This window comes from Marmota marmota, unplaced genomic scaffold (assembly GCF_001458135.2).
Source record: "Marmota marmota marmota unplaced genomic scaffold, marMar, whole genome shotgun sequence".
Classification (NCBI taxonomy): Eukaryota; Metazoa; Chordata; class Mammalia; order Rodentia; family Sciuridae; genus Marmota; species Marmota marmota.
The window spans coordinates 5,712,233-5,738,378 of record NW_025999949.1 but is presented as its reverse complement, the minus strand read 5'-3'; the positions used below and the strand labels follow the sequence as shown (position 1 = coordinate 5,738,378).

Sequence of the window (26,146 nt, the reverse complement as noted above, 5' to 3'; positions counted from 1 at the left end):
GGCCTCCCGCGCTGTCCCAGGGCAGCGGACGGCCCGGACCCGGTGGCAGGAACGAACCGCAGGGACCCGAAGGTGCGCCGAGCTGGCGTCCAGATGCCCAGTGCGGAGCCTGTTCCCGCAGGCGCCCGGTTTCAGGGGCATCAGACCAGTCTTGGCCACCTAGGCGCCTGCCCCTGCTCCCTTTGGGTAATTTGACAAGTTTAAGGCAGTCTTGGTGGTCTCGCCCTCATTTCTCCAAGCCCCATCCTCTCAAATCCTCCGCCCTTGGTGTTCTGTGGAAGTCCACGAAGTTTTTGTACTACCTATAGAATCTTTTTAAAGTAGGCCCTCCCAGCCATTGTCCCCTCCCTTCATCCCAGCCAAAACCAAATGCAAAATCCATTCACTTAGGAGGCCTGCCTTGTCTCAGAGTTAGTGTGTGGCGGGTGCTGACTGCTAAGGTAGGAAGCACGCCCCTTCCAGGCCTCACTCCCACTAGGAATCCTCCAGCCCGACCAGAGTTTGAAAGAGAAAAGATCCAGGAATGATCTCCCAGCACACACCAAGACACCTCGCCCCGTCCCTTCTCCCACTCTGGGGGCATCTAGTGTGGTTCTGATTCTTGCTGCCTGAGTTACTGATGATGTAGGAGGACAGTGAGAGAGGTTTGGGTTCCTCTAGAAGAAAGACTAGAAACTAGGCACAGTGAAAGGAGCCTTAAACATTTCCTCATCATAGCTTCTGGAAACAAAACAGGAAGTTAACAGGGTAGGCTTTACCGGACAGTGAAGTTAAAATTCCACTCTTTGGCTACCGCCAAACCACACATTCTGGAGTCTTAAGTTTGGGACTGCCTGAGAGAAATAGTTCTTTCCAGACTGAATGTGTACTTATTTCTTTAAGGCCAAAGCTCTTCACTTGAGAATGTGTGTGAGGTTTCCCCCAGGATCATGCAGGCCTGGAGGTGTATGCCAAATCAGGATTGTTTGGTCCAACTTTAAAGTTGACAGTCTTTCAGATCAGTTTAAATGATCAGTGTTTAGTTTACTGTCCTCGTTTTCAACTATTTTAATCTCTTTGCACCTCCCCCACCCTCCAAGTTCTCCAATCCTTTGTGATTGACCACTGTGTTTAACAGAAAGAAGAAAGGGAGGTAATTCGACCCAGAGAGAAGGATCTGGGGCAGGCTGCCCAAATCAACACTTAGAAAGCTTCTTCCTAGTTACTTATTATTGACCTTTATCATATCGTCAATAAAGTGTTTTTGCAGGACAAACCATTATCTGCATTGAAAACTAGCAAATTTCGTTTTTACATATTCCTTTTCCCTTTTTGCTAAAAAAGTAATAGGTGTTGAATTTTGATTAACTCATTTTTATACTTTTTAAAGAATTTGTTCAGTTAGATTATAGAAAATTAGTCAAAATGATAGAAAAGTACAAAGAATAAAAATATTACTAATGGAGAATTTGCCTTCAACAACCACTAGTGTTTTGGTGTATTGCCTTTTGCTTTTTAATGTGCTATATTTTACATAATTGAGATCATATTGTGTATATGTATATGATGAGTATATGTGTGTGTAAAAGTGTAAATTTTTGTAATCTACTGTTTTCAATTATAGTGCATACAGTTCCTATTATCACTAAGACTCACACTAACAAAATGCTATATCAGGTTATTCCATTGAACACGCTCTTTTGCAAGGTGGGGAGCTGCTGTTACCGACCATTAGTTGCCAGGCCCATTAGCAGTATTCTCCTTACACTGAGAAGTAGCTTTCATTTCTCTCTCCCCTCAAGGGTTGCACATGAAGTAGCAAAAAACGAGGAGGAAGGGACATTTCTTCCCTTTCTCAAGATTGTCTATATGTGCATGGAGGTCCTGGAGGGTGGTTCTTAGTCTTTTATCTGTTCTTTTTGGACATCCTGGGATTTTTGTCACATAGAGAGATTTGCAATTCCTACCTGAGAAGGCGGGTCCTTGTGGCATATTGTAGTCTGTTGCCAACATATGAAAGGACTTACCCACAAGTTGATTTTCTAGGGTACTTTTGTTCTTAAAAGACTATCGAAACAATAAATAAAAACACATTCGTGAGTTTAAGATCATAAGCCCAAAATGATAAGATTAGAGAGATGAAGGTCAAAGACTTAGCAAGTACAAAATTCCTGTTGAATATTAAACAGTACCCGTAAAGAGGCTAAGTTACAAAGTCTACTTCAGAATTGGTTGGTTGGATCCAGGAGAGAACAGTTTCCAGCCCCAGAAACCAGTTCCCTCTATACAGGGTACCTGCTGGATAAATGTGGATCACACAAGCACTAAAGTGCTGCCTGAGTTCTGCAGTGAGTGAACCCTGGAGTTCTTTTGTCTCTTTCTTAGTCTTCACAATAATTTCCAAGGCAATGTTGGTTAGTTTCTGGTTTGAGAAATCAGGGACAAAGAAGTCTTTTGTAAATACTGGTTGTATTATATATGAAACTTGAAAAATGTCTTCTTCTTAGTGCTGTTAAGTAACATTTATCAAGCACTTGTTACATACCAGGCCCTGTGCAGTTATTTTCCAACAATCTTGGTTGCCATTATCAATTTTTCACAACTAAGAAAATTGAAGCAAGTTACCTGGCTAAGGTCTTGTCATACACCTAGTAAATGTCCAAGTGGCTCTTCAAATTCCATTACTACCTGACTCTATCACTAGAGCTCTTACCTTTTAGACTCTATGCCTTTGAACAAACGTCTAATACTCAGATCTGTCAGAGTGGGAAGTGATGGATGAGTAAGCTGTGCAGGGAGCATGCTAATAGGAGATGGATTTTCTCAAAAATAAAGCAGAGTCATCCTCAGGAAATGTAGTAGTCCTTCACTTTCTCAAAGATGGAGGCAGTTTAGGTCATCAAAATAAGTGCGTATCACAGGTATTATCTTTGTAAGGCGTTTGTACATACATTTATAGCCATACCATCTCAAAGAGTACAAAAATGGGTACCTGAAGTACAGAAAGCCATAAAGGAAAAATGATATATCATGCCTTCAGGAGATGGGCCCCAAAAGGTTAGACAGACAATTATTTGCTTTCTGTGTCCACCAGCCTGTCCATTCATAATATCCGACATGTATGAGGGAGGCTGTTTGTGGTATTCTATTTATTGATCCCTCATTGTGATGGGACCTAATTTTAAAAAAGAAATATAGGTCAACTAAAGGTTATATATTTTGTAAATTTAATTCATGTCAAAGATTGGTTTAAAGCCTGCAATTGACTGACTTAATTACAGGTAAAAGCTTTCTATCTGATGTAACTAATGGAAATAATGTTCTGCTTTATGGAAATCATATTTCATTTTGTTGTTCTATACTGGATGTACAGTGGTCTTCTAATAATTCAATATCCATGAGGAAGGACAATAGGATTTTTTAATTCAATGAATATTCAATAAAGGTGAAGGAATTACAATTTTGTTTTTATTATGTCCCATGATAAGAGGGTCAATTAAAAGACTTCAGCAAGTTTTCAAGTGTTTATGTTTGTACATTCATGCAGGTCGGAGTGAATGGAGTCCCATTAAAAACCTGGTAGAGGGGCTGGGATTGTGGCTCAGAGGTAGAGCGCTCTTCTAGCATGTATGAGGCACTGGGTATGATCCTCAGCATCACATAAAATAAAATATTATGTCTGCCTATAACTAAAACAAACAAACAAAAACACAAACAAACAAAAATCTGGTAGAATCAGTAGCTAGAAGTATAGAATTAGGATCCTCTTTTTTAAGAACTGGAAAAACATTCATCATACTTTTTTTTTTTTCTTGTCTTTTTGGTGAAGGGCAAAAATTTCTCAAAGTTATTGAAAAAGGAATCCATGCTTTGCTTTGGAACTTTTTGGTAAAATGCCATCGAGGTGATTACTTAGGAGGCATGTGATTAAGCACACATTTATGGTTGTATTTATAGAGCTTTCTCACCTTGTGGAAGAGCTGTGCTTCAGAAACCCTGAACTTCCATTTTCTGTCATTTGCCAGAGCTGGGCTTCAGTGAAGAGCTGGGTGGACTGACCCCATGACCTCGGGCAAGTCACTCCCTCTCTCGGGGTTGTCACCCTTTCCTTATCTGTGAAATGAGGCATTGGTAGGACAAACAACAGTTTTGTTGTTAAAAGGCATAAAATATATGTATGCTTCACCTCCAGCCCTCAATAAGATTCTGGTACATTACAGTCACTCAATATACACTGAATGAATAAACTGCTTTTTTTAAAAAAGGAAAATACAGAAGAGAATGAAGAAAAATAACATCCCAATCACTTATAACTTCACCATTTTGCTTCCTGTTTTATATGTTTCTTTTTCTTCTTGCTATTTGTTTCAGAGTTTTTAGCTGGGGAAGAACATATGAACGTTTTTTTATTCTACTAAATGGTTTGTAGTCAGCCATGTGCATTAAACATTTCCCCATATTAAATTTTATAATTAGAGAACATGATTTTTTGGTGCCATTATTCTCTCTGAGGCCAAGTCTTAGATTCTTCTCTCTAGCCTCAGTGTCTCTTGAGCATCAGGCCGGAGTTGCCACCTGTTTTCAGATATCACAACCTGGATGCTCCAGAGCCCCTCAAACTTAGCCTTTTGCAAACCAAATGTATCCTCTCTTCCAAGTGCTTGGCCTGTTTTTCTTCCTGTTTCTCAGACTGTTAATGGCTATGCTTATCTCTATGATGGGTACTTTGGACCTTCCAGGGTTTTTTATTTTGTTTTTTGTTTGGTGTATTTTGGACCTTAACTGGCAGGTAATACCAAATAACCCCAGATAGAGGATTCTTCAAGATGATCGCTAGGTTCCATTAACTCAGCCAACACATATTTATTGCAAATCCATCAAATGCCAGGCATTGTGGTTGACACAGGGGTGATAGAGATGAAAACCATGGTCTTTGTTCTCAGCAGCAGATAGACCACAGGTATATGAGCCTCTAACTTGGGCCTAAGTAATAAATTGCAGGCAGTAGGATTTGGGCCTTGTAGGCTTAGCTCTGATGGTTGTAACTAGTTTTGAGTAAATATTTGAGGTCCGTGACAGCTGGCACTTGCCCTTTCACAAAGTCACCATCATACTGGTCTATCCCCAGACTGTGTTTCTGAGCAGGTTAGGTGGCTGATAAGTGAGACAAGGCATCTACTCCTCAACACCTCTGTGAGCTTTATTCTCACATGTCCAGTAACAAATGGAGGGGGGACACTTCAAATATTCAGTTGAGTTTCATTTCATCCAACAGGGAAATTACCTGTTATGGTGGCAATCATGAATTCCTGAGGCTTAAGAGTTGTTTACACATAAAAGCAAAAACCTAAAATATTAGCTTAAAATAGAACAAAATGCAATCTGTTTACATCAAGAAATCCTTTGAGGCATGTCAATGGAAATAGACAATAATTTTGTTTGCATTCCGAGTGAGCACTGATTAGGGGGTGGGCTTTGGACAAAACTGAGCATTCAGCCTTCAGATGAGCTCACAGTCTGCATTTCATATTAACATTGTTATTTGAGGATCTAGGAAACTACATGGCCGGGGCCAGTGATATTTTGGGGACATGATATTTTACATTAATCTGCAAATCTTCCACAGCTTTTCTAGTTTACTGTCAGAAAAGTCAACCATCATTATTTCATTGCATCACTCTTGGGAGGAATTGGCGTCTTCCTTCCTTTCTCTTTTAAACATTTAGAGAATATCTGTGTGGCAGACACTATAATGGACACAGGGCATGCAGAGATGAAACAACATCAATTTCACTGAGGGATAGAGTAAAAATTCCCCAGTCGATTTTAGTGTGTAGCCAGGGTTAAGAATCGACCCCTAGACTAGGTAGAGAAGGGAGCAGGGGAGGCAGGAGCATAAGTGACATCTCTGAGGTTAAAAGGGACTGAAAGGTCTCTTCAGAGAGGAAGGACGGTGTTGCTAAAGTGGAGTGAGTGAGTTGGGAGGGGGCAACTTATTACAAAGCCGAGGAGACAGCTCAAGTTGAGAACATGCAGGGAATTCTGGGCTGTGTGACAATTGTGTTTTCTTCATCTTAAGAGCATCAGAAAGTCAAGGAAGCCTCAGAAATGGGCAGTGTCTCTGGGCCGGGTGCCTCTTGCCTTGCGGTTTAGTTCATATTGTCTCTGGAGGACTTGGGGGGACTGCTCCCCAGCTGCTCACAGCGGTTACCTGCTCAATAACACACCCTCTCTCTGGTCTTCTTTCTCTGCTTTTTCCTTCCCTTTCTATTTCTTCACTCCACTGTGCAAGTCCAGCCAGGAGGAGATGAAGGAGAGATTCCTGGAGTAGGTAGGAGGTGGCCCAGAGGGCCTTTGGGAATTGACTGGACTTGAGAATTCAGGGAAGAAGAGAAGTGAGGTTCCAGGGGGATTCTTCAGTATCTAGTTTGCACAGTCGGGTGGATAATAGTGTGATCAATATTTCAAATTTTGGGAATCCAGAAGCTGAGGGTAAACAGAAACGTGCAGGAAGGGCATCATGACAAAGTTGAGTGCACTCTGTATTGGGGACATAAATCGAGATTCTAAAGTTTGTTTTCGTAAATCATAATGACTACAAGAAGGCTGAAAAGAGCTTTTCTCCCTAAGGCTCAGCTGGACTATTGGGTTGGGTTTTTTTTTTTCTTTTGCTTGGGCGGATCAGATCCTGTGACTCATTTTGCTGAAACAAAGTCAGTTGTTTTTGGATGAGCTGAAAAATGACAATTTGGCAGCCCCAAGAAAAGGAAGAGAAGGTTTTGGGAGATTTTCCATAATGATTTACAAACCTAAGGCATTCTTAAATAAAATCTTGTCTTATGTAACATTATGGCCCACTCTTGGTCAGAGTTGATCTTCATTCAAGTTCCATTGCGTTTGTTCTGGAGACATCATAGGCTTCCCTGCCACCCCCCCTCCCCCAGCCTCCCAAAGAGGATTTGAGATAAAGTGGAAGCTTTTCAAGGGAGAACAGCCAAAGTAATTAGGAGCTGAGAGAATTGATTTATGAGCCAAGATTAGAAAAGGTAAATGCATTTTGTTTGGCTAACAGACAAATAAAAGTGGAGAGAAGTCAATCAGAAGTACAAACAAAGAGAACCATTAGTTTTCCTCTAGTGACAGCAAAGACCTTCAGACCCACTGTCTCTCTCCCACTCCCCAGTGTCTCTAAATTCATCCCAATCTGGAATGAAGAAGGGAGGAAGGGTGAGAAGGAGAAACAGAACAAGAAGGAACAAACAAAAGATAAGTGATGCTCCTCTCCTTTCTCCTAGTTAATTAGGGAAGTGGAGCATTTGTGATCAATCCTTCCTATTCAAGAGCTTTGGAACTGTGGCTCAAGGAAGCCCTTTGACCAAAACGTCTTCAGTCTAGTAAGAAGACCATCAATAGTTGTGTCTTAACTTACAGACCAAGTATAGGTATATATGTCTGTGTCATCTGTGTAAAATATTTTTCTTACAAAAGTTTTGCTTTTACTATAATCCCAGAGGTTTGGTAGGCTGAGACAGGAGGATGGCTAGTCCAAAGCCAGCCTCAGCAAAAGCAAGGCACTAAGCAACTCAGGGAGACCCTCATACTCAGGATGTTCCATAGTTAACCTGTGCTCTTTTTAAATGGTGGGTGGTGCTTCCCCTCTGTCCGCTCAGCTTCCCTCTTCTCAGTCATCCCCATCAACTCTCACTGGACTCCCTTTGACCTTCCAAACAACCATTGCCCTGACTTCCTCCTGTGGGCACCGCCATTGTTTTATGGTCCCCATTTGCCTTAATTCGGCCCCATTCTGCTAAACTGCTGACTTCTGTTTTCCTGGGTCCCTTTCTCAGGGCCTGCCCTTGTGCATTCACTTTTCATGGAAGTACAGGCTTTGGAGCCTGGTGACCCTGATTTCAATCCTGCCTTTGTCTCTAGTTGTGAGACTGTGGCCAAGTTATTTAATGGTTCTCTGTTACTTTCCTTCACTCTAAAATGGGGTTAACAGCACTGCAGAGCTGTTGAGATGATTAAAATATGCCAAACTCAGAGTAGTTCCTGGCACATGACAAGCACTCACTATGGGTTAGATGTTCTAATTATTGGCAATTTCCATGTGTATGTCCTACTCTTTATTTAAATCTGACCTTCCTCTGATCTCTGAGTCAGTATTTTCCTCCTCTAAATTCCCTATTGTCTTTTCTCTGTTCCTCTTTTAGGGAGCTTAGTAACTTTCACTTCCCTTTAACCATTTCTATACTATTATTAATTATAAAACCAGATTTACTGTCTGTTAATGTAATTGAATTATTTTATTATAATTTGTCCTTATCTTTCTATTTTTCCCTCTGGACTACACACACCTTGAGGGCAAAATCTTTGATTATTTGTGTGTCTCTCCCCCTACTTCCTTCACTCCATGCAATATCTACACAGGGTAGACTTTGATTATAATAATCCTTTAAAATATGATTTATATGCAATAAAATTCATTCACTTAAAGTATACAGGCTCTTTATACATTCACATGATTGTGAGAAGAAGCAGTGGGGTCTGGGGACAAGATATAGCCCTCAAGGGTATACCCCTAAGGACCTGGTTCCTCCAAGTAAGCTCCATGTCCTAAGTTGACACCATTGTCTAAAAGCCCACCAAATTCTGAACCCATCAGTGGAGCAGTCTATTGATGATGTCATGGTCCTCCTGATCCAATCACCTTCCAACGGCTACCCCTCTGAGCACTGCTGCTTTGAGGACCAAGACTTCAACACATGAGAATTTGGGACATAATTAAGATCCAACCCATAACAGCAACTCTCACCATAATGAGTTTTAGGACTTTTTAACATCCCTTCCTCCACACACAAAACCCCACCTTCCCTTTAGCTATCACCCTCTACTCTTCTCCATCCCCTCCAACCCCAAGCAACCACTACTCTGCTTGCCATTTCTGTGGATTTGACCCTATTGGACATTTAATATGAATGGAACCATACAATGTGATCTTTTATGACTGGTTTCCTTCACTGAGCATCTTGTTCTCAAGTCTCATTCATGTTTTAGCCTGTATCAGTACTTTATCCTTTTGATGCCAAATACTGTTCCATTGTATGAATAAACCACATTTTGTTTATCCATTCATGAGCTGATGACTGTTGATCATATTCAAATACCAAAGTACCTGACATAAATGACTTAAAAGTAAAAAATTTATTTCAGGTGACAGTTTCTGAGGTTTTAGTCCGTGGTCAACTGGCCCCCTTGTTTAGGACCTGAACCAGGACAGAACATCATGACAGAAAAATGCTGCTCAGCTAATGGAAGCTGGGAAGTAGAGCAGAGAGGTCAGGGACAAGACACAGGTCCTAAGTGTACACTGGAGAGTGACCTAGTTTCTCCAACTATGCCTTACCTATCTATAGTTTCCATCTCTTCCCAGCAGTTGATTCAAATTATTAATCCATAAAACAGATTAATCCACTGATGAGGTTAGAGCCCTCATAATTCAATCACTTCTCAAAAGCCCCACCTCTGGACACTGCTGCTCTGGGGGCCAAGTCATCTACATATGAGCCTTTAGTGCACATTCCAGATCCAATCCATAAGAATGGATAGATGGATTGTTTCTGCTCTTCAACTATAATGGAAAATGTTGTCTTGAATATTTGTATATAGGCTTTTGTGGGGACATGTTTTCACTTCTCTTGTATGTATACCTAGGGGTAGGATGATTAGGTCACATGGTAACTATGTTTTTCAAGACTGTTTTCCAAAATGGCTGCATCATTTTAGATTCCCACCAGCAGCATACAGTTGGTCTTCTATAACGTGGGTTCTGCAACTGTGGATTTAACCAACCATGGATTGAAAAACATTTTTAAATTGCATCTTTATTGGACATGTTCAGGCTTTTTTTTCTTGTCAGTATTTCCTAAATAATATAGTGTATAACAACTATTTACATAGCCTTTATACTGTATGGGTAGATAAGTAATCTAGAGATAACTTAAAATATACAGAAAAATGTGAATTGATTTCATACAAATACTATGCCATTTTTCTAAGAGACTTGAACATCCATAGATTTGGGTGTCCTGAGGGATTCTGGTACCAATTTCCATGGACACTAAGGGATGGCTATGTCTAGTTTCTCCATGTCTCATATGCAATAAACTTTTCAAAGGGAAAGAATAAGTTTTGTAAGATTGATTTCTAATTCAACTTATTATTCTAATTCAATAGACCTAGAAAAGTACTTTCTTCTAACAGTACGTTCTATTAGAAAAATGCTTCTCATTCTCAAGGGATGTTTGTGTTATATTGGGAAGACACTTTGAGAAGGAAGAAGGTGAGAAGATAAATCAGTATCCAAATAAAAACATGACCTAAGATTTTTTTTTCTAGTATTGTCACTATAGGGATTTCTTAGGAAATGCAAATATGTATATTTTTTTGGCATGGATAAAGCCATGTGATATATAAAGGCAGAGATAAAGTATAGAATCCTGTACAACAAACGAGTTTTCTAAGAGCCAAAATAATTAAAGTAGAGCCAAGTGACTTAAAGAAACAAAAAAATCTATTGAAGTAAGCAAGAAAAAAGAGGTAAAATAGAGCTGGCAGTCCAGGTAGGACATGGGAACATTTGGTGCATCCAGAGGGCAGTGTGAGCAGGGTGACAAGGGTGTGATTGGAAGGCCTGGGAGAGAGGCTGGTGGCACTGCCTTCCTCCATTGCCGTACTACCATGTTTCTGGAGATGAGATGATGTAGGAAAAGTGGAGGAAGTCCTAATTCTGAGAGAAGGATGCAAAACTCATGATACAGCATGCACTGAAGCTTACAAATCCCTTGCATGAGTCAAACTCTGTACTAAGCCCTTTATATACAAAATCCCACTTTAATCCTCCTAACAGGCCTATAGGTTGGGTGCAATTGTTGTCCTCACTTTGCAGATGAGGAATTGAAGGCACACACAGGTTAAGAAATTGCTCAGTTAATAAGTGTTGAATCTGAGCTTTGTGCTCTGGAGCCGGAGAGCCTCCTGGGGCCTTGTCCTAAATCACAGTGCTATCGTTCCTCCATGTCTGTGTTTGTTTTCTTCACCTGCATTGTTTGAGTACAACAATTAAAAGCACATTAACCACCCTGTGGTTGTAGTTTAAATGAAATCAATTTTAATAATTAGTCCAAGGCATTTGATTTAGTAACAGTTTTTAAATTAGTTGTAACATAATGTAATATAATAGGCCAGGAGGTATATGGAGAATTGAGATAGAATGCAGGGACTTACAGGACACATTAAGAAGATTCAACTTTATTCCATATGCAATGAAAAGCATCAAGTTTTTTAAATTCTTGTGTTTTTTTTTTAATTGGCACAAAATAACTACATATTTATAGGGTGCGATGTGCTGTACATATATCGGTTGTACAGATTAGGGTAACTACCATATTTATCACCTCAAACTTTCTGCTTGGTGAGAACATTCAAACTCTTCCCTACAAGCTGTGTTGAAATCTACCCTACACTCTTGTTAACTGCGGTCACCTACCATGCAATAGAATGCCAGAACTTATTCCTCTTGTCTAGCTGTAATTTTGTCCAAGCTGACCAACCTCTGGCCAACCCTTGTCCCCTTTAACATTTGAAGTCCAGTGGCCACTGGCCAATTTGAACTTTGGAAATATCCCTCTGCAATAAGGGCTTGCATGAAGAAGGGAGCAGAACTGGAGAGATGAAGACCAGTCGAGACTATTAACACAGTCGGGGTGAGAGAGGAAAGGGTTCTGAACTAACCAGAGGGGCCGCAATGGATAGATGGACAGTTGTAAACCAAAGAAAACCAAAGTCAGAGGGAAAGGCAGGAACCCTGTCAGTTTTCCGGAATCCTGGATGGATCCCAGGGCAGTTTATTAGGGTCCAACATGGACCCTAATAAAATGGAATTTTACTATAGTGAGTATAGTTTCTTGAGGAAAAAAAAAAAGTTTGAACCTCCCGCACTTTTCCATTTTGGCTTTTCTCTACAGTCCTCACTGTTTTCTTCCAGTCAAGGCCACTTTCACCTTATCAGATTTGTCATTCTTTTTGCAGAAGCAATGCCAGCAGTTTAAACACTTCAAACTTTAATTTATGGGCCGTCTACCCATGTCCCTCTGGGTCTTTTAAATAGGCAGCATCATTGTACAATTTTCTGGACCCATCAAGTTTCCCCAAGTGCTTGCAAATACACATTGCTCTAGGTGATAAGTGACTTGGCTAGAAATTGATGGCTAACTTGTCGAAACCCTCTTGTGATTCCAGGCTGCTCTGGCGGGAGGCACCACCATGATCATTGATTTTGCCATCCCTCAGAAGGGTGGCTCCCTCCTTGAGGCCTTTGAGACCTGGCGCAGCTGGGCTGACCCGAAAGTCTGCTGTGACTACAGCCTCCACGTGGCTGTGACATGGTGGAGTGACCAGGTGAGGCATCTGGGTTCCAATTTGTTCCACTTAGTCCCCTTCTCCTTGCTCTGCCCAAGAGCAAGAACCTGGTAATGTCAAAAGGTAAGACTCTAGTAGTGTCGGCTGCTTGGAGACTTGAGGGAGGACATTCCATTGCACACTCTTTTGTAGTATTTGAATTCTGAATTCTGTGAAGAATTATCAATTTAAAAAACTACAATAAAAAATACATAAAGCCACTAAGATAAATCCTTTATGCTCCTTCATGCAGCTTCTCCTAATATTTAATGCATGAATTTTAAATACTTTAAATGTAATTTTTAAAGTACTGATTTCTCTTTTTCTCAACTTCAACATTCCCAGAATCTTGTGATTCTCCCACTGATTAGGATTTCAATTAAAAGTGCTTAGGTTCTGGAAAAAAAATTAAGGAGATTTTATATCTAGAATTCCTTCAAATTAGATGTCTCCTATCCCTCCCCTGACTCTTTGTTGAGAGAGGGGAAGCAGACTAGCACCATTTCCAAGTCCCCCTCCCTGCGGTTTCCTGACCTGGACCTTCCTGTACAGCTCTGCTGATGCTACCCCCTGGCAACCATTCATAATAGAGTCTAACCTCTAACCAATCTTCCAGGTCCACTCATGACTTAGGCCACTGCAGAAAAGATAACAAGATTCAGACAACAAAGACTGTTTTAAGAGCTGATAAAATATGTTGATTTTGCCCTGTAAATTTGTGTGTGCTTTGGAAGAAACTTTTAACGGGGATTTAAATCCCAACTCATTTTTCCACATTGTATATCATTCAGATATCTTTTTGTCCAGAAGAGTTCACTATAGCAACATTATCTGAGTATCTCAGGCTCCCACCTCTTCCCCCAAATTGGGCTTTAGATATCAAGTTATTATAAAACGAGTAATCTATATTTAACAGATAGTTCAACAAATATATGATAGCAAAGTTTACAGTCATAGTTAAAGTTGATGTTGATTTTTCTCCAGAATTCCATTCTAAGTGATGCATCTTTTCTCTTTTATGCCTTGAAAGCACATCCTTCTCTCCTCCCTCCCTCCCTCCCTCCCTCCAGTTTTTATTTTATAAGACAGAGCAGAGATGATACTGTTTGCCCTTATCAGACTCCTCACACTTTAATATGCACAGGGATAACCTGGTGACTATGGTTAAAATGTAGGTTCTATTCAGTTGCTATAACCAAGCTTCACAAACAGAATGACTTAAACAACAGAAATGTATCATCTCCCCTTCCAAAGGCTGGAAGTCCAGGATCCAGCCGTCAGCTGGGTTGGTTCCTTTAGAGGATGCGAGGGAGTTCCAGGTCTCTGTCCTGGGCCTCATAGCTCGCTGTGATCTTTGGTGTTGCTCGTCTTGCAGAAGCTTCCCAGCAGTCTCTGCCTCTGTCTTCACATTGTGTTGTCCCTATGTGCAAGTCAGTGTCAGTTTCCTGATTTTTTAAGGCCACCAATCATATGGGATTAGTGTCCATGCTAATGACTTCATCTTAACTAACATCTGCAGTGACCCTCTTTCCATAGAAGGAGTTGGGATCCAACATATGAATTTTAGAGGCACAGAAGTCAACCCATAGCAACAGTGCAGAACCGGGTAGATCCTGAGACTCTGCATTTCTGGCAAGGCGATGCAGATGCTGTGGTTCAGGTACCACTTTTGGAGGAGTGAGGCTTAAGCCTCTGTGCCTGAGGATAGCAGAATGGGACTTTCCATGGATGTGGATGACAGGATGATTATTTTCTACTTCCATATACATCCACATTTTTAGGCACATCTTCTCCTTCCTCCCTTTGGGAACTCTTCCTGTGGCTTTAGACTTGATGTCACTTAAGCTTCAAGTCCTTCTAGATCCATGATTGCTTCTATTGCAGCCACATGGCTTCCTTTTCATTTTCTAGAATAATTTCCTCAGACTGGGAGATGGATGCAGAGAAGTTTATACCAAATATAGAAATGAAGTACCTTGGGGAAAGCTATTAACTTTTTCATGATTTAAAACATCAGAGCAGCAGCAATTCATCAGATAAAATAGTGTGTATGGTGAGAGAAAGATTAAGAACTTTCCTGCATATTTCTGGAACTAAATTTTTTTCTCCTTATTTTACTGATTTCTTTTCTGAACGTAATTTTTTTGGAGAATGTTGAAACTATTCAAGAGTGATACATTGTTGTTGTTCTTGTTCCCATTTAGGTTAAAGAAGAAATGAAAATCCTTGCCAGAGATAAAGGTGTCAACTCTTTCAAGATGTTTATGGCCTATAGAGATCTGTACATGGTGGGAGATAAGGAGCTGTACGCAGCCTTCTCTCAGTGCAAGAAAATTGGTGCAATTGCTCAGGTACATGCAGAAAATGGAGACTTAATTGCAGAGGTAAGCATTTACATTCCAACCCTTCTACAGAAATAAAAGCAGCCATAACTTTGGTGAAGATGATTGACATAAGAAGTGAACTCATTCAGGGCAGTGAAGGACACAAGGACAAGACAAAAATTGATTTTCTATGGCTCATAATTATTTGACTTGCTTACTTGAGCCCCTGCTCTAAGTTTTAGTCAACTGATATACACACTGGTGAGGATTTCCCTTTTTCAAAACAGCTACCTGTATTCGATTCTAACCATGTGCTATTATAAAAACACATGTAGCTTTCCCTGTGACCCTCAGCACTTGTTTTTTTGTTTGTTTTATTAGTAGTTTGGGCTGCTGGGTTCCAAATGCTAAAGCGTGGACAGCATCAGTGTAATCTGGTGACTTAAGCAGTATATTAGATAGCTTTTGAAAGGCTCTTCTCTTTTCAGAAACTGGGAATTAAAATGTACTCTGGAGGAATCTGGATGATATTTATTTCTCATGTTAGTTCCATTATTAATGCCCAAAGGGTGCACTATCTGCAAGATTTAAAGAGCTGTCTCTTACTCTTTATATTAGCAGATATTTTTTCTCCCCAGGCTCAGCTCCCATTACAGTGAGTGAGATTGAGGCTCAGTGGCCAGCAGGCAGTGGAAGTAATGAGAAGAGGGCATGAGCTGTAAAATCAAACAGAACAGGTTTAAATTTGACTCTTCCATTCCCTGGCTGCATGACATGAGTGAGTCATTTTACCACTCTGATTCTTGACTTTCTGCCTTTGTGTGTGTGTGTGAGGAAGAAATAAAATTTTGGAGCAGAGAAATAACTGACCCAGCATTATTTACCGGATGGGGTTGGTGAGACAGCGATGACTACCATTAGGTTAAAAAAAAATTAAGCTAATCACATAATATATTATAATGAGTCACTTCAACAAAGATCTGTATCTAGTATTTGGTTTTGTTTGTCTGAAACAATATTCTGTTCTTAAATATGGACATTGCTTTTCAAAGAGTGTAATTAGAATGAGCCTCATATCTTTTTTTTAAACTTTTCAATCAAAAGAATTTGGTGGTGAAAATATGCATATGAAAAATTAACATATGGTATGGGTATACTGAAGTTATTTTTACCAACTATGCACACTGTATACACACACATGTGCGCGCACACACACACACACTTACATACACATCACACATACATACCCCTATACTTAGCACCTCTAAAAAATTCTAAGTACCTTTAATTTTTGATGAAGTAACAATAAACAATATTTGTTGTTGGCAAACCTTCTTGCTGTCTTTTTACATTCTTGCTATCTTTTTAGGAGGCAAAGAAGATGCTGGCACTGGGGATAACAGGCCCCGAGGGCCACGAGCTGTGCCGACCAGAAGCCGTGGAGGCAGAGGCCACGCTGAGAGCCATCACCATAGCCAGCGCTGTGAACTGCCCTCTCTATGTGGTGCACGTGATGAGTAAATCTGCAGCCAAGGTGATCGCAGATGCAAGGAGAGATGGTAATTCCTGAGTAAAACCACCCTTACAAGTCAATCCTAGCTGAAGAGGGGGATAAGATACCTGAAGCCTCTGTCTTTGCTGATGAGAGAGTTGCATGTAAATGCTCACAACTTTTCTTCCCCCCTTTTAATTTCATCCTGTCCTTCTTGTTTCATGCTTACACGTATCTATTTTTTTTTCTTCCTTTACTCATCTTCATGGCTGCCCATCTTCCTCCAGGTTATTTCTTCCTTATCTTTGGGACCTCAAACCGTTTCTTTCAGTTCATGGCCTTACCTGCCACCTCATGAGCAGCCACATTTTAATCCGATGGCCAAATGCAAAGTTCACCAGTTAATTTGAAAGAGGCTTCCTCACCTCTTAGGCATCCCCACTCCCTCCCAGCATCTGAATCAGGTCAGTGCAGGGCACATGGTGCATGCTCAAAAATTTCCTTTGAATTAAATAGATTTGTCTGAGAGCAACTTGGTGTTGGATTAATTAAAGTAATTATGTATTACAAACAGTATTTCAAATGATGATTATTTGAACACTTTAAAACCAAAGTTATTTAGGGCTAAGGCTGTGGCTCAGTGGTAGAGCACTCGTCTAGCATGTGTAAGGCGCTGGGTTGGATACTCAGCACCACATAAAAATAATAAATAAAATAAAGGTATAAAAAAATCACATCAATCTTTAAAAAAAAACAAAGTTATTTTTATCCCAAATTACCTATTTGCCTGTTTTCTAGTTCATCATGGCATATAGACATCTTAAATCGAAAATCTCCTATTCATGATAAGAGTTGGGCCAAGAAATAATTTCATTCAGTTGCAACTACTGATAAAGGAAGGAGGAAAAATAAAGTGGTGCATTTTATTCAATGACTTTGGGCCTTGCTGTGTTGTGCTATAGCTTCTATCACCTCACCTTTAGAAACTGAGGAAGTTTTGTAAATCATTCTGTTGGCTTCCCCCACCCCGAAGCTGGCTACATAGTTTATGTGCATTATAGAAACCATGAAAATGGATTTGGTGTGTATATAATTGGTACTAAAAAAAGTTTATTAAAATTGCTTCTTGTAAGGAGATCCAGTAAGGATTTTGTGAGCCATATGCACTTTTTAAAATGCAATCAATCAACATTTGTGTTAAGGGTGAGCTTAATTTCACATAGGTGTCACAAAGGTCTTGGTCCCAACTGTTTCAGATTGCTTGTCTCCCACATCTCACATATGATAAATTGCAGTATAAAAGCAGCCCTTCAAGAAAATACTGCATTTGTAGTTTTAGGTTATTCCCACCAGATGGCGCTGTTGCCAACTCTATGGAATTGGTAAGGTTTCCAGTGTGAGTGAAGCAAAGTTCAGAAAATGATTTAGGGAACAGTAAAGCCAGCAGAAATGGTCACTCCTAATCTACCAGTATGATTTTGACAGTTCTGTCAGGAAGCAGTTTCTTGTCCTTGGGTACTTATTTGATACTGGGATACAATTCCATTAGGATCAGAGTAAAGATTTTAAGGCTATAGATGGTAAATAAGTGAGAATATTTTAATGTTGTTTTAAATTTAGTTTTAATTTCAATTTTATTTCAAATATGCAAAACACTTACACGGTCCAAAAGTCAAAATTCTATATACAAAATGTTAAGGAACATCTTATTTTTTCTTCTCTAACTCCATCTTGTCATAGCCCATAGAAATTTTTTAGTTAATTTATATTTACAGTTTCTCTTTTATAAAACAAAAAATATATGTATATTCTAATTACCCTATCTTTCCTATATAAAAGGGAGCATATTATACATAGCATTTTAAACTTTGCTTTTTTTCTCTCATTTGAAAATATGTCCCAAAGTTCAGCCTTTTTAGGTGCGGAGATTTTTCTAGTTCTCTTTCATGGGCACAGTGTACATCACTGTATTTATCCAACTAGTCACCTCTTGATAGAACACTCAAGTTGATTCCAGTTTTTAGCGATTATAAATAAAACCACAATATTGTCTTATGCATATGTTATTTCATGTGTGTGAACAGTGAATTACTTTCCGATCGCTATTATAATAAATGACCACAAATTTGGTGGATTGAAACGATAAAAATTTATGATCTTACCATTCCAGAGGTCATAAGTCTGAAATAGATCTCACTGGACTGATATCAGGGTGTCTGCAAGGCTGTGTTCCTTTCCAGAGACTCTAATTCTCCCTTTCCTTGCCCTTTGCAACATCCAGAGGCTGCTCACAGTCCTTGGCCCATGGCCCCTTCCTCCATCTTCAAAGCCAGCAGCAGTGGGTGGATCCCTTCTCACATCCTTTATTCTGACCTCCCATTCTGCCTCTCTCTTACACATTAAGGATCCTTAGTTTGCATTGAACCCACTCTATTAATTGGAGATCGTCTCCCCATCTCAAGGCTCTTATTTTAGTCACATCTATAAAATGTCTTCTGCCATATAAAGTAACATACTCATGTGCTACAAGAATTGTGATATGGACATCGTTAGGGATCCTTTATTCTGCCTAATGCAGAATGGTATCTTCATGGTAGATTCCTAGAGGTAGGGATAGTGAATACAGAATATTTAAATGTTGCCTCAAGTGTTATTGTCTAGTCAGATTTATTGTAATAGTATTTGTGAAAACCCCCTAATGTTCAGTTGTTGAAGAGGCAGTGGAGTCCAGAATAAAAGGCACGAGAGATTTCCCACCCCTTGCATGTGCCCTTGCAGTGAATGAGGCCTGCGACCAAGAGGAACCATAAGGGACAGCGAGTTGGAAATTAACAAGGTCAAGCTGTTCATGTGGTGACTGCATCAGCAATCCCAAGGACAGACTCCTGAGGAGTGTACAGGGACAAGAGCTGGTGGACCACATGGGCTTTTGCTAAAGATTCAGCCACCCTATATACATTCATTTATAATCTAACACAATTTCTGAACACAAAAGAGTAATATAGACCTATTAATTGTTACCTTAAGTAAGAAATAACTCCTCCTTACAGGTTTATAATATGAAAGTTGCCCATTTGTAAATACCTTTGCCAGCCCATTCTATCTTCTAGGACTTTGACACTCACAGTGGGTCCCTAGAAAGCAGCATTGGCATGGCCTGGGAGCCTGTGCAGAATGTTGGCCCCTGTCTCAGGCCCATTGACTCAGTATGCACTTCTAACTGGAACCCCAGGTGACTCATATGCATATTAAAGTCACAATCCCTGTTCCAGGAGGCACACAGGATATTCAATTATTGATTGTCTCTATTGTAGTAGCCTAGAAATGCAATGCTATTAAAGTTGATTTTACTGTTCAATCACCAACTCTACACTCAGAAGAGAGGGAACGTGATTTTAACAACCAACATTGTCGAGCACTTAATATGTACCTGGCACATAGTAGTATTTTAATATCTTTTATCTTACTTCAGGTTTTACTCTATATTATCTTATCAGCATACTTTCATGTGTATTATTATTTTTAATTGTCATAATAATGTTTCAAGCTCGATTTTATCACTGTTTGGTGACTAGTGAAGCTGAGGCTTAGGAAAGATGATTGGTAAATTTAGCTGAAGAGCACATTATCAGTAAGAACTCAAGCCCAAGACCATCATCCCAAAGCCAAACTTTTTTGTTATTTTTCATCTTAATCTAGGAGAAGTTGGTCTCCAGTTGGGGAAATGCAGATATCTAGTTTATATTTTATTGACTTGGAGTTTAAAGAGATCAAGTGGTTTTTGGTTTTGGGCATTACATTTTAAAATTTTACTGAAGGCATCATCACCATGTTGTTATTTTTATAAATATTAAAAGCATGGAAATGCCAAGAATGGAAACATCTGCCAAGAATGGAAAAGAACAAGTATTCAATGGAAAGTAAACACCTCTTATCCCTCTCAGTTCACTCTTTGGAGCCAACGATTTTATCATCTCTCTCTTTAGTTTTGGTGGTTATCTCCAAAATTCTAAACTCTAAGTATGAAAGCACTGATTTGTAATTTCTTACAGTATCACCTGGCTTTCAGCTATGGAGAATGAGTAAATCTTGCCCCCTGAGAGGTCACTTCAAATGCATACCTACATTTATGAGCTTTGCCCATTGCTTTTTATGGTATCTTCCTTCTCCACCAAGACGAAGAAGGAGCTGAGAGGCCCTGAGTGAACCTCACTGCCTCCTGACCTGCACCCACTGCAGTTGGCTTTCCCAGGGACAGGGTGCTCAGCAGTTGGAGCTCTCTGTAACTGGAGTTGTATGACCAGGCTTTGCCTATAGGTTAAGTCTGGTAAAATTCTTTTCTATAGAAACAATTAGAAGAGACCTTGAAAGCAATTTTTATCACCAAGCCACTGCAACTTAGTGTTATTCAAATTAACTGGTGGAGAAGCAATTTCCAAGAGTCAGGGTCAAGTGGATTTTCTTCCTTTCAGTGAGGCTCAAAAGCATGACTCATTTTAGCTTGCTACCTCTTTAGACCACGATTGACTTATAAAGTTTCTTGTTTTACCTGGAATTTTTCAGTTAGCTCTTTCTAAAAATTGGTTAAGAAGCAAAGGCCTTGTTTACCACATCACCAAGAGTCTCCAGCATCTTTGTGCTTTCTACTGAGTGCCACGGGCTGGGCTCTGCTTCCAGAGATTGATTTTGGAAGAACAAAAGGAATTTTTTGAGAGTTGCCCCGTTTGATAGTTTTGTTCAAAGCCTGCTATAGAGATGCCATCCCGAGATACTCTAGGCTCAATATGTGGTTTCTAAGTTCTCAGATCTCCCCTTTTCTTCAATTACCTTGAAGATTCTCAGGTCATTTTTTTTTTAAGGAAAAGTGTGTAGAAAGTAAATTTTCTTTCTTTCTTTCTTTTTTCCCCCTCAAAGGTAATTTTTTTCTGATTCGTTGTCCTTAAGTTTGTTTGGTGATTTGAATGGGTGTAGAATTCCAATTTCAGAATGATTTCTTCTGAATTATCAAGACACAATTTCAATCTTTTCTGGCATCGAGTGGTTACTGATGCACAAGCAAATGCAAATGAAGTTCTTGTTCTTTTATCACTAACTTGCTTCACCATCTGGAAAATTATATTTTTTCTTCATCATACAAGTCTAGAAAATTCATTAAGAATAGCAGCGGGCCTTTTAAAAATTCACCTTTGCGTTCAAAGGCCTGCTTTAATTTGAAGACATCTTCGATTCTGAAAACTTTCCTTCTTTTATTTTCTCCACATTCATCTTCTCTGATTCCTTTTCCCAGAATTCCTCCATTGTCCTCCATGTCCTTTAACTGTTTTTAACCTCTGGGGAAAGTACTTTAAATTTTTACTCGACAGTTTACGAAATGTTTTTGTTTATTTTCTCTGCCCTTCTAATGGACTTTTACCTTGGTAGTCTTATTTTTAAGTCCGAGAAAACTTTGTTGTTCCTTGATGGCTCTTTTTTTCCCATGGCTGCATCTTCTTTTTTGTTTGTATTTCTTAATACAAGCATTGTTTTCTTGACCTCCCTGAGGATACTAGTGGAAAAAAATTCTCTGTTTTCTGGATTATCTCTGTTTCTTTCTGAGTCATGTTTTCAGTTTAACAAATGTTTTGGTTCCTCCCTTTTTGTGCTGTTTGTGTCAGGTGACCCTTGGCTGTCCATGTGTGGAACTGGACAGGCCAGGTGAGTAGTGTGGGGAGTGGACATGGGTTTCTCCCGGCACAGATAGGACTGTTTCTGGAATGAGCTGTGGGAGCTTGGTGGGAGCTTCACTGGGTGGCACTGACACCATCAGAAGCCTTGTCTCACACACTGTGGTGAGGGCCAGGGCTGACTGGTCCTCTCTTTGTCCGCCTCACTTCCCTGTCCTTCTAATCCCAGGAAGTGCCCTCATGACTTCCTGAGTCCCACCTGTGCCTTCTGCATTTCCCTTATTAATTATGCCATCTCATCTGCTTTCCATCTTCCTGAAGTCAGTCAAAAGCTCTGGTCAGCATGGTCTCACTCCACTCACTCTTGATGCAGCTCTGGATTCCCTCCCTCTGTATCTCTTCCCCATGTGAGCTGGGAAGGAAGGAAGTTCAGACTCTCAACTTTAATGCAAGACCTGAGCTTTCCTTGTGCTCATACCTTGTTATTTTTTTCTAGAATTCAGCAGCTGTGGTGAGTGAAAAGCAGGTTACAAGAAAAGGCATAAAACTTTCAAGTTCCAGCCATCCAAACCTGAGTCGCCTTTGACCATGGCTAGAAAAGTTTGTTTCATGCTTTTCTTTCTCAGTCTGAGTTGTGCAACTGGAACTCAACCCACTGGTACTTCCCTCCCACCTCTCTTACATGAAGTCACTTGTGCAAAAGTGAAGCTAGAACATCAAAAACATGCTCTTCTCTCCCAGGAGAGATCAAGTGTAAAGTAGTGTTGCATTTAGAAGTTCTGGTCTCTGCAGCCCAGACTGCATTTCTCTCCAGTCTAGTCTTTGTCCAAGGACTAAGTGTGCCATTGTTGAGTCATCGCCTAGTGACACTTTTTATTTTGATCCGAGTAGCTCTGGTTATATGTACTCCTTTTCAGCCATAGTATTGCATGTAGGATTATTAATGATCTTATAGAAAATCCATTCTTCACATTTCCCCCAACCTCCCAATAGAACTTGTGTACACAGGGATTCACATTTTTGCTGGTGCTGTTTAGAGTGGTGGTGATTTCTCTCAGCAACTTAACTTGATGTTCTACTTGTATATACCTGTTATAGTTTGTTTTCCATTTACTATTGAGATTTTCAATGTATTTCCCACACATGCCCTGTTCAACTTGTCTTATTGAAGTCCAACTTTATTTTATATCCAAGATCCTATCTTCAGGGTAGAATTTTTTTTTTCTTTATCTGATTTACAAAAAACAAATCACTGAGGCTGAGGTTGTAGCTCAGTGATAGAGCACCTTCCTAGCATGTGTGAGGCCCTGGGTTCAATGATTATGTTAGTTCTAAAGGAGTTCACAGTGAACTAAGCTACCTTGTAATTAGTTTGTTGTTTATTTATTTGATTGTTGGTTATTTGATTTGGTTGGGTTAAATATGATTTTGGGTTTCCTATAGTAAAAAGCTTTACTTACCAAGTCTATTGTTATAAAATATAAAGTTCTCTTACATAGAGGTTTTCGATTTCCTGTTTTCCATCTTATTTCAACTTTGACCTCCATAAAATCTTCTTATGTTTAAAAGATGGGGAGAAAGTTCCACACAATGGCCATACTCTCCTCAAGTGGTCATACTGACCATTGCTCCTTAGTGCTGAATGAGAACAAATTGAATCCTGTTTGCACACATACAACGTGCTGATATTCTATAACCAGGGCCACAGGAAGGATGATGTGTAGCAGGGTTGAGGTAGATTTGAATCTCATCCTTTGTTTCTCCTTTCTTCCTCTTAAACATCAAAACACCCAACTCTTTTTTATTTAGAACATTATTTACTTTATATTCAATTGTAAAGCAGTAGAAACTGACCATTTTAAAGTTTTTTGGAATTGTGTAAACAATAAGGAAAATAACATTTGTGGAGTGTACCAGTTTGCTACAGCTGCTGTAACAAAGAAACATAGATTAGATGGCTTAAAGAACAGAAACTTATTTTCTCATAAGTCTGGAGTTTAGAAGTCTGAGATTAAGGTGTCAGTAGGGTCTATTTCTTCTGAGGGTTGTGGAAGAAGGATGTTTCCAGGCCACTGTCTTTGGCTTGTAAATGGCCATATCCTTCCTGTGTCTTCATGTTATCTTTTTTTGATATCAGATATTTAAATTTCCTCTTCCTATAAGGACCCCAGTCTTATTGGATTAAGGCCCACCCTAATTACCTCCATTACCTCTTATTTTCATACATTCTGAGAGCTTCAACATCTGAAAGTTGGCAGGGGACACAATTCAGCTTATAACATGAAGCAGCTCCAGGGGTTCAGGCACATGGTAGGTACTTTCATATGCATTAATTTATTTGACCTGCACAAAACTACCATACTAGAAGGGACATTGTGATCCCATTTCATAGGTACAAAGAACAGACTAAAGCATTGCCATCTTGCACAAAGCTAAAAAGTAGAAAATTAGGATTTGAACTTAATTCTGTCTGATCTGCTCTACCATGCTGCTTCTCTTCTCAATTATTTCCTTTCTTTGGAAAAGTAATATTTTTTAATTCAAAGCAGAGCCCAGGAAGGTTTCACCCTGTCATTTTAGCTAGGAAAATTTATTTTTGCAGGTGTGTTTGGCTTCCTAGTTGGTAGCCAATGTTCCTGTTCCTGGTACCTATGCTACTTCCCTGCATCCCTCTACACATCCTATGACTCAGTGAAGTGCTTCTCACATATCCACACAAGGCGTTCACATCTACTCTATCACCTTCATCTCATAATCATGTTGTCTGGTACAGGGGAGTCTGGACAGGTTTGATGTGCTTCGTTATTTGGAAATCTTTAGAATCTCTCAGAGGGTGAAATAACTTTTAGTGGAAGATTGCTTCCTAAGTGCAGAGTCTTTTCCTCTTTGGTTTTGAGCCCAAAGATGGAGGAAGTAGGCGAACACGTCTGTAGACAGGGTGCAACCTACTGCGAGACTTGTGCAGGCAGTGGGAGGAGATTAATGATGAAGATGTCTCCATCTCCCAGGAGTTGTTGGAACCATCTGGTTGCAAATGTAATCAGAAGAGTACCAGAGTAAGGACCGACAGAGAGTTTTTCATTGCCAACCTGCTACGTAGTAAGTGAAAGCAGTAAGTGAAATTGGAAAATTGCTCAGCCACATCCACAAATAGCTTGTAGTTGACTTAAACATTTAAAAATGCATGCTCTTTACCAATGACACTTTTCTTAATAACGTGGTACCTATGATCTGATATCAGAAGAGGAGGATTTTGATTCTGACTGTATTACTAACTACCAGTGTGCTCTCAGGTAAATTAATTACTCTCACTGAGCATCAATTTCTTTATCTGTCACCCGCAAGAGGGTTGCTGCAAGGGTCAAATTAGATGGTGTGCGAGAGCTTTGCAGGCTATGGAGCACTATGTAGATGTTAGCTCTTTTTATTATTCTTTTATTTTTGGCCCAAATCTATTAGAACCCACAATTATGCTGAATTGTCTGGTTTGATTCTCTAATTTATGGATTTTACAGGCCCCCTGTTTTACTTCCCATTTTCACTTCTTACATGCTTGTTAGTTCTTTGAAAATGTTTTAGAATCATTGTGAAATAGGGTGAAGAGCAGTTAGGAATTTTTACTTTTTAATGTTTTCATATATATATTTATAAACACTTAATGGGGAGAAAACTGGGGGGGGGGAACCCACCAGTTCATGAAGAGTTTGTATATACCCAAAAAGTGGCCTGTCACATTTTAAAGGAACTAAGCCCTTCCAAGGAAATTACCTGTCATTTGGTTTCAAAACAGTCCTGGCAGACTCCCGGTAGATGCTGACACTTTTAATTTTTCCTGAGAGCTATTAAAATGGTAGAAGTTTTGGAACCGTATTCCCATATCACCTTGATGTGCCAAGTGATTGAATAGAACGTGTGATAAGGATCTTTCCTCGATGATGAAGCACCACAGAAAATCCTGAGTTGGCAACTCCAAAGTGATTGCCAATCAAGTTTCAGAGTTCTCATTACCCAAGCATCTGTAAGAAGTTGTATCAGAATAAGAAGTTGTCTTTGAACTTGCAAATAAAAGGTTGTATCTGTCTTTCTCTCTCTAGTAGTAGTAGTACATTACTTCTTAATTCACTAGAAATGATCACTGCTTATTATACATACCAGAAAGAGATGCTAATGGCATTTCCCCTTTCTGGAAGAGGGCAGTCAGACCCAGAGCAGGTGGGATTCATCCAAGT

At 39.7% G+C, this 26,146-nt stretch overlaps 1 protein-coding gene across 3 annotated transcripts in view; it reads left to right on the top strand.

Moving 5' to 3' along the window:
* Window positions 1-26,146, top strand: part of Dpys (dihydropyrimidinase) — a 75,288-nt gene that overhangs the window by 446 nt on the left and 48,696 nt on the right. For all 3 annotated transcript variants that reach the window (XM_015486364.1, XM_015486363.1, XM_015486362.1), the window contains exons 2-4: window positions 12,280-12,438; window positions 14,643-14,822; window positions 16,132-16,321. In XM_015486364.1, coding sequence (XP_015341850.1) covers window positions 12,280-12,438; window positions 14,643-14,822; window positions 16,132-16,321 — 529 coding nt within the window. The remainder of the gene's footprint in view (window positions 1-12,279; window positions 12,439-14,642; window positions 14,823-16,131; window positions 16,322-26,146) is intronic.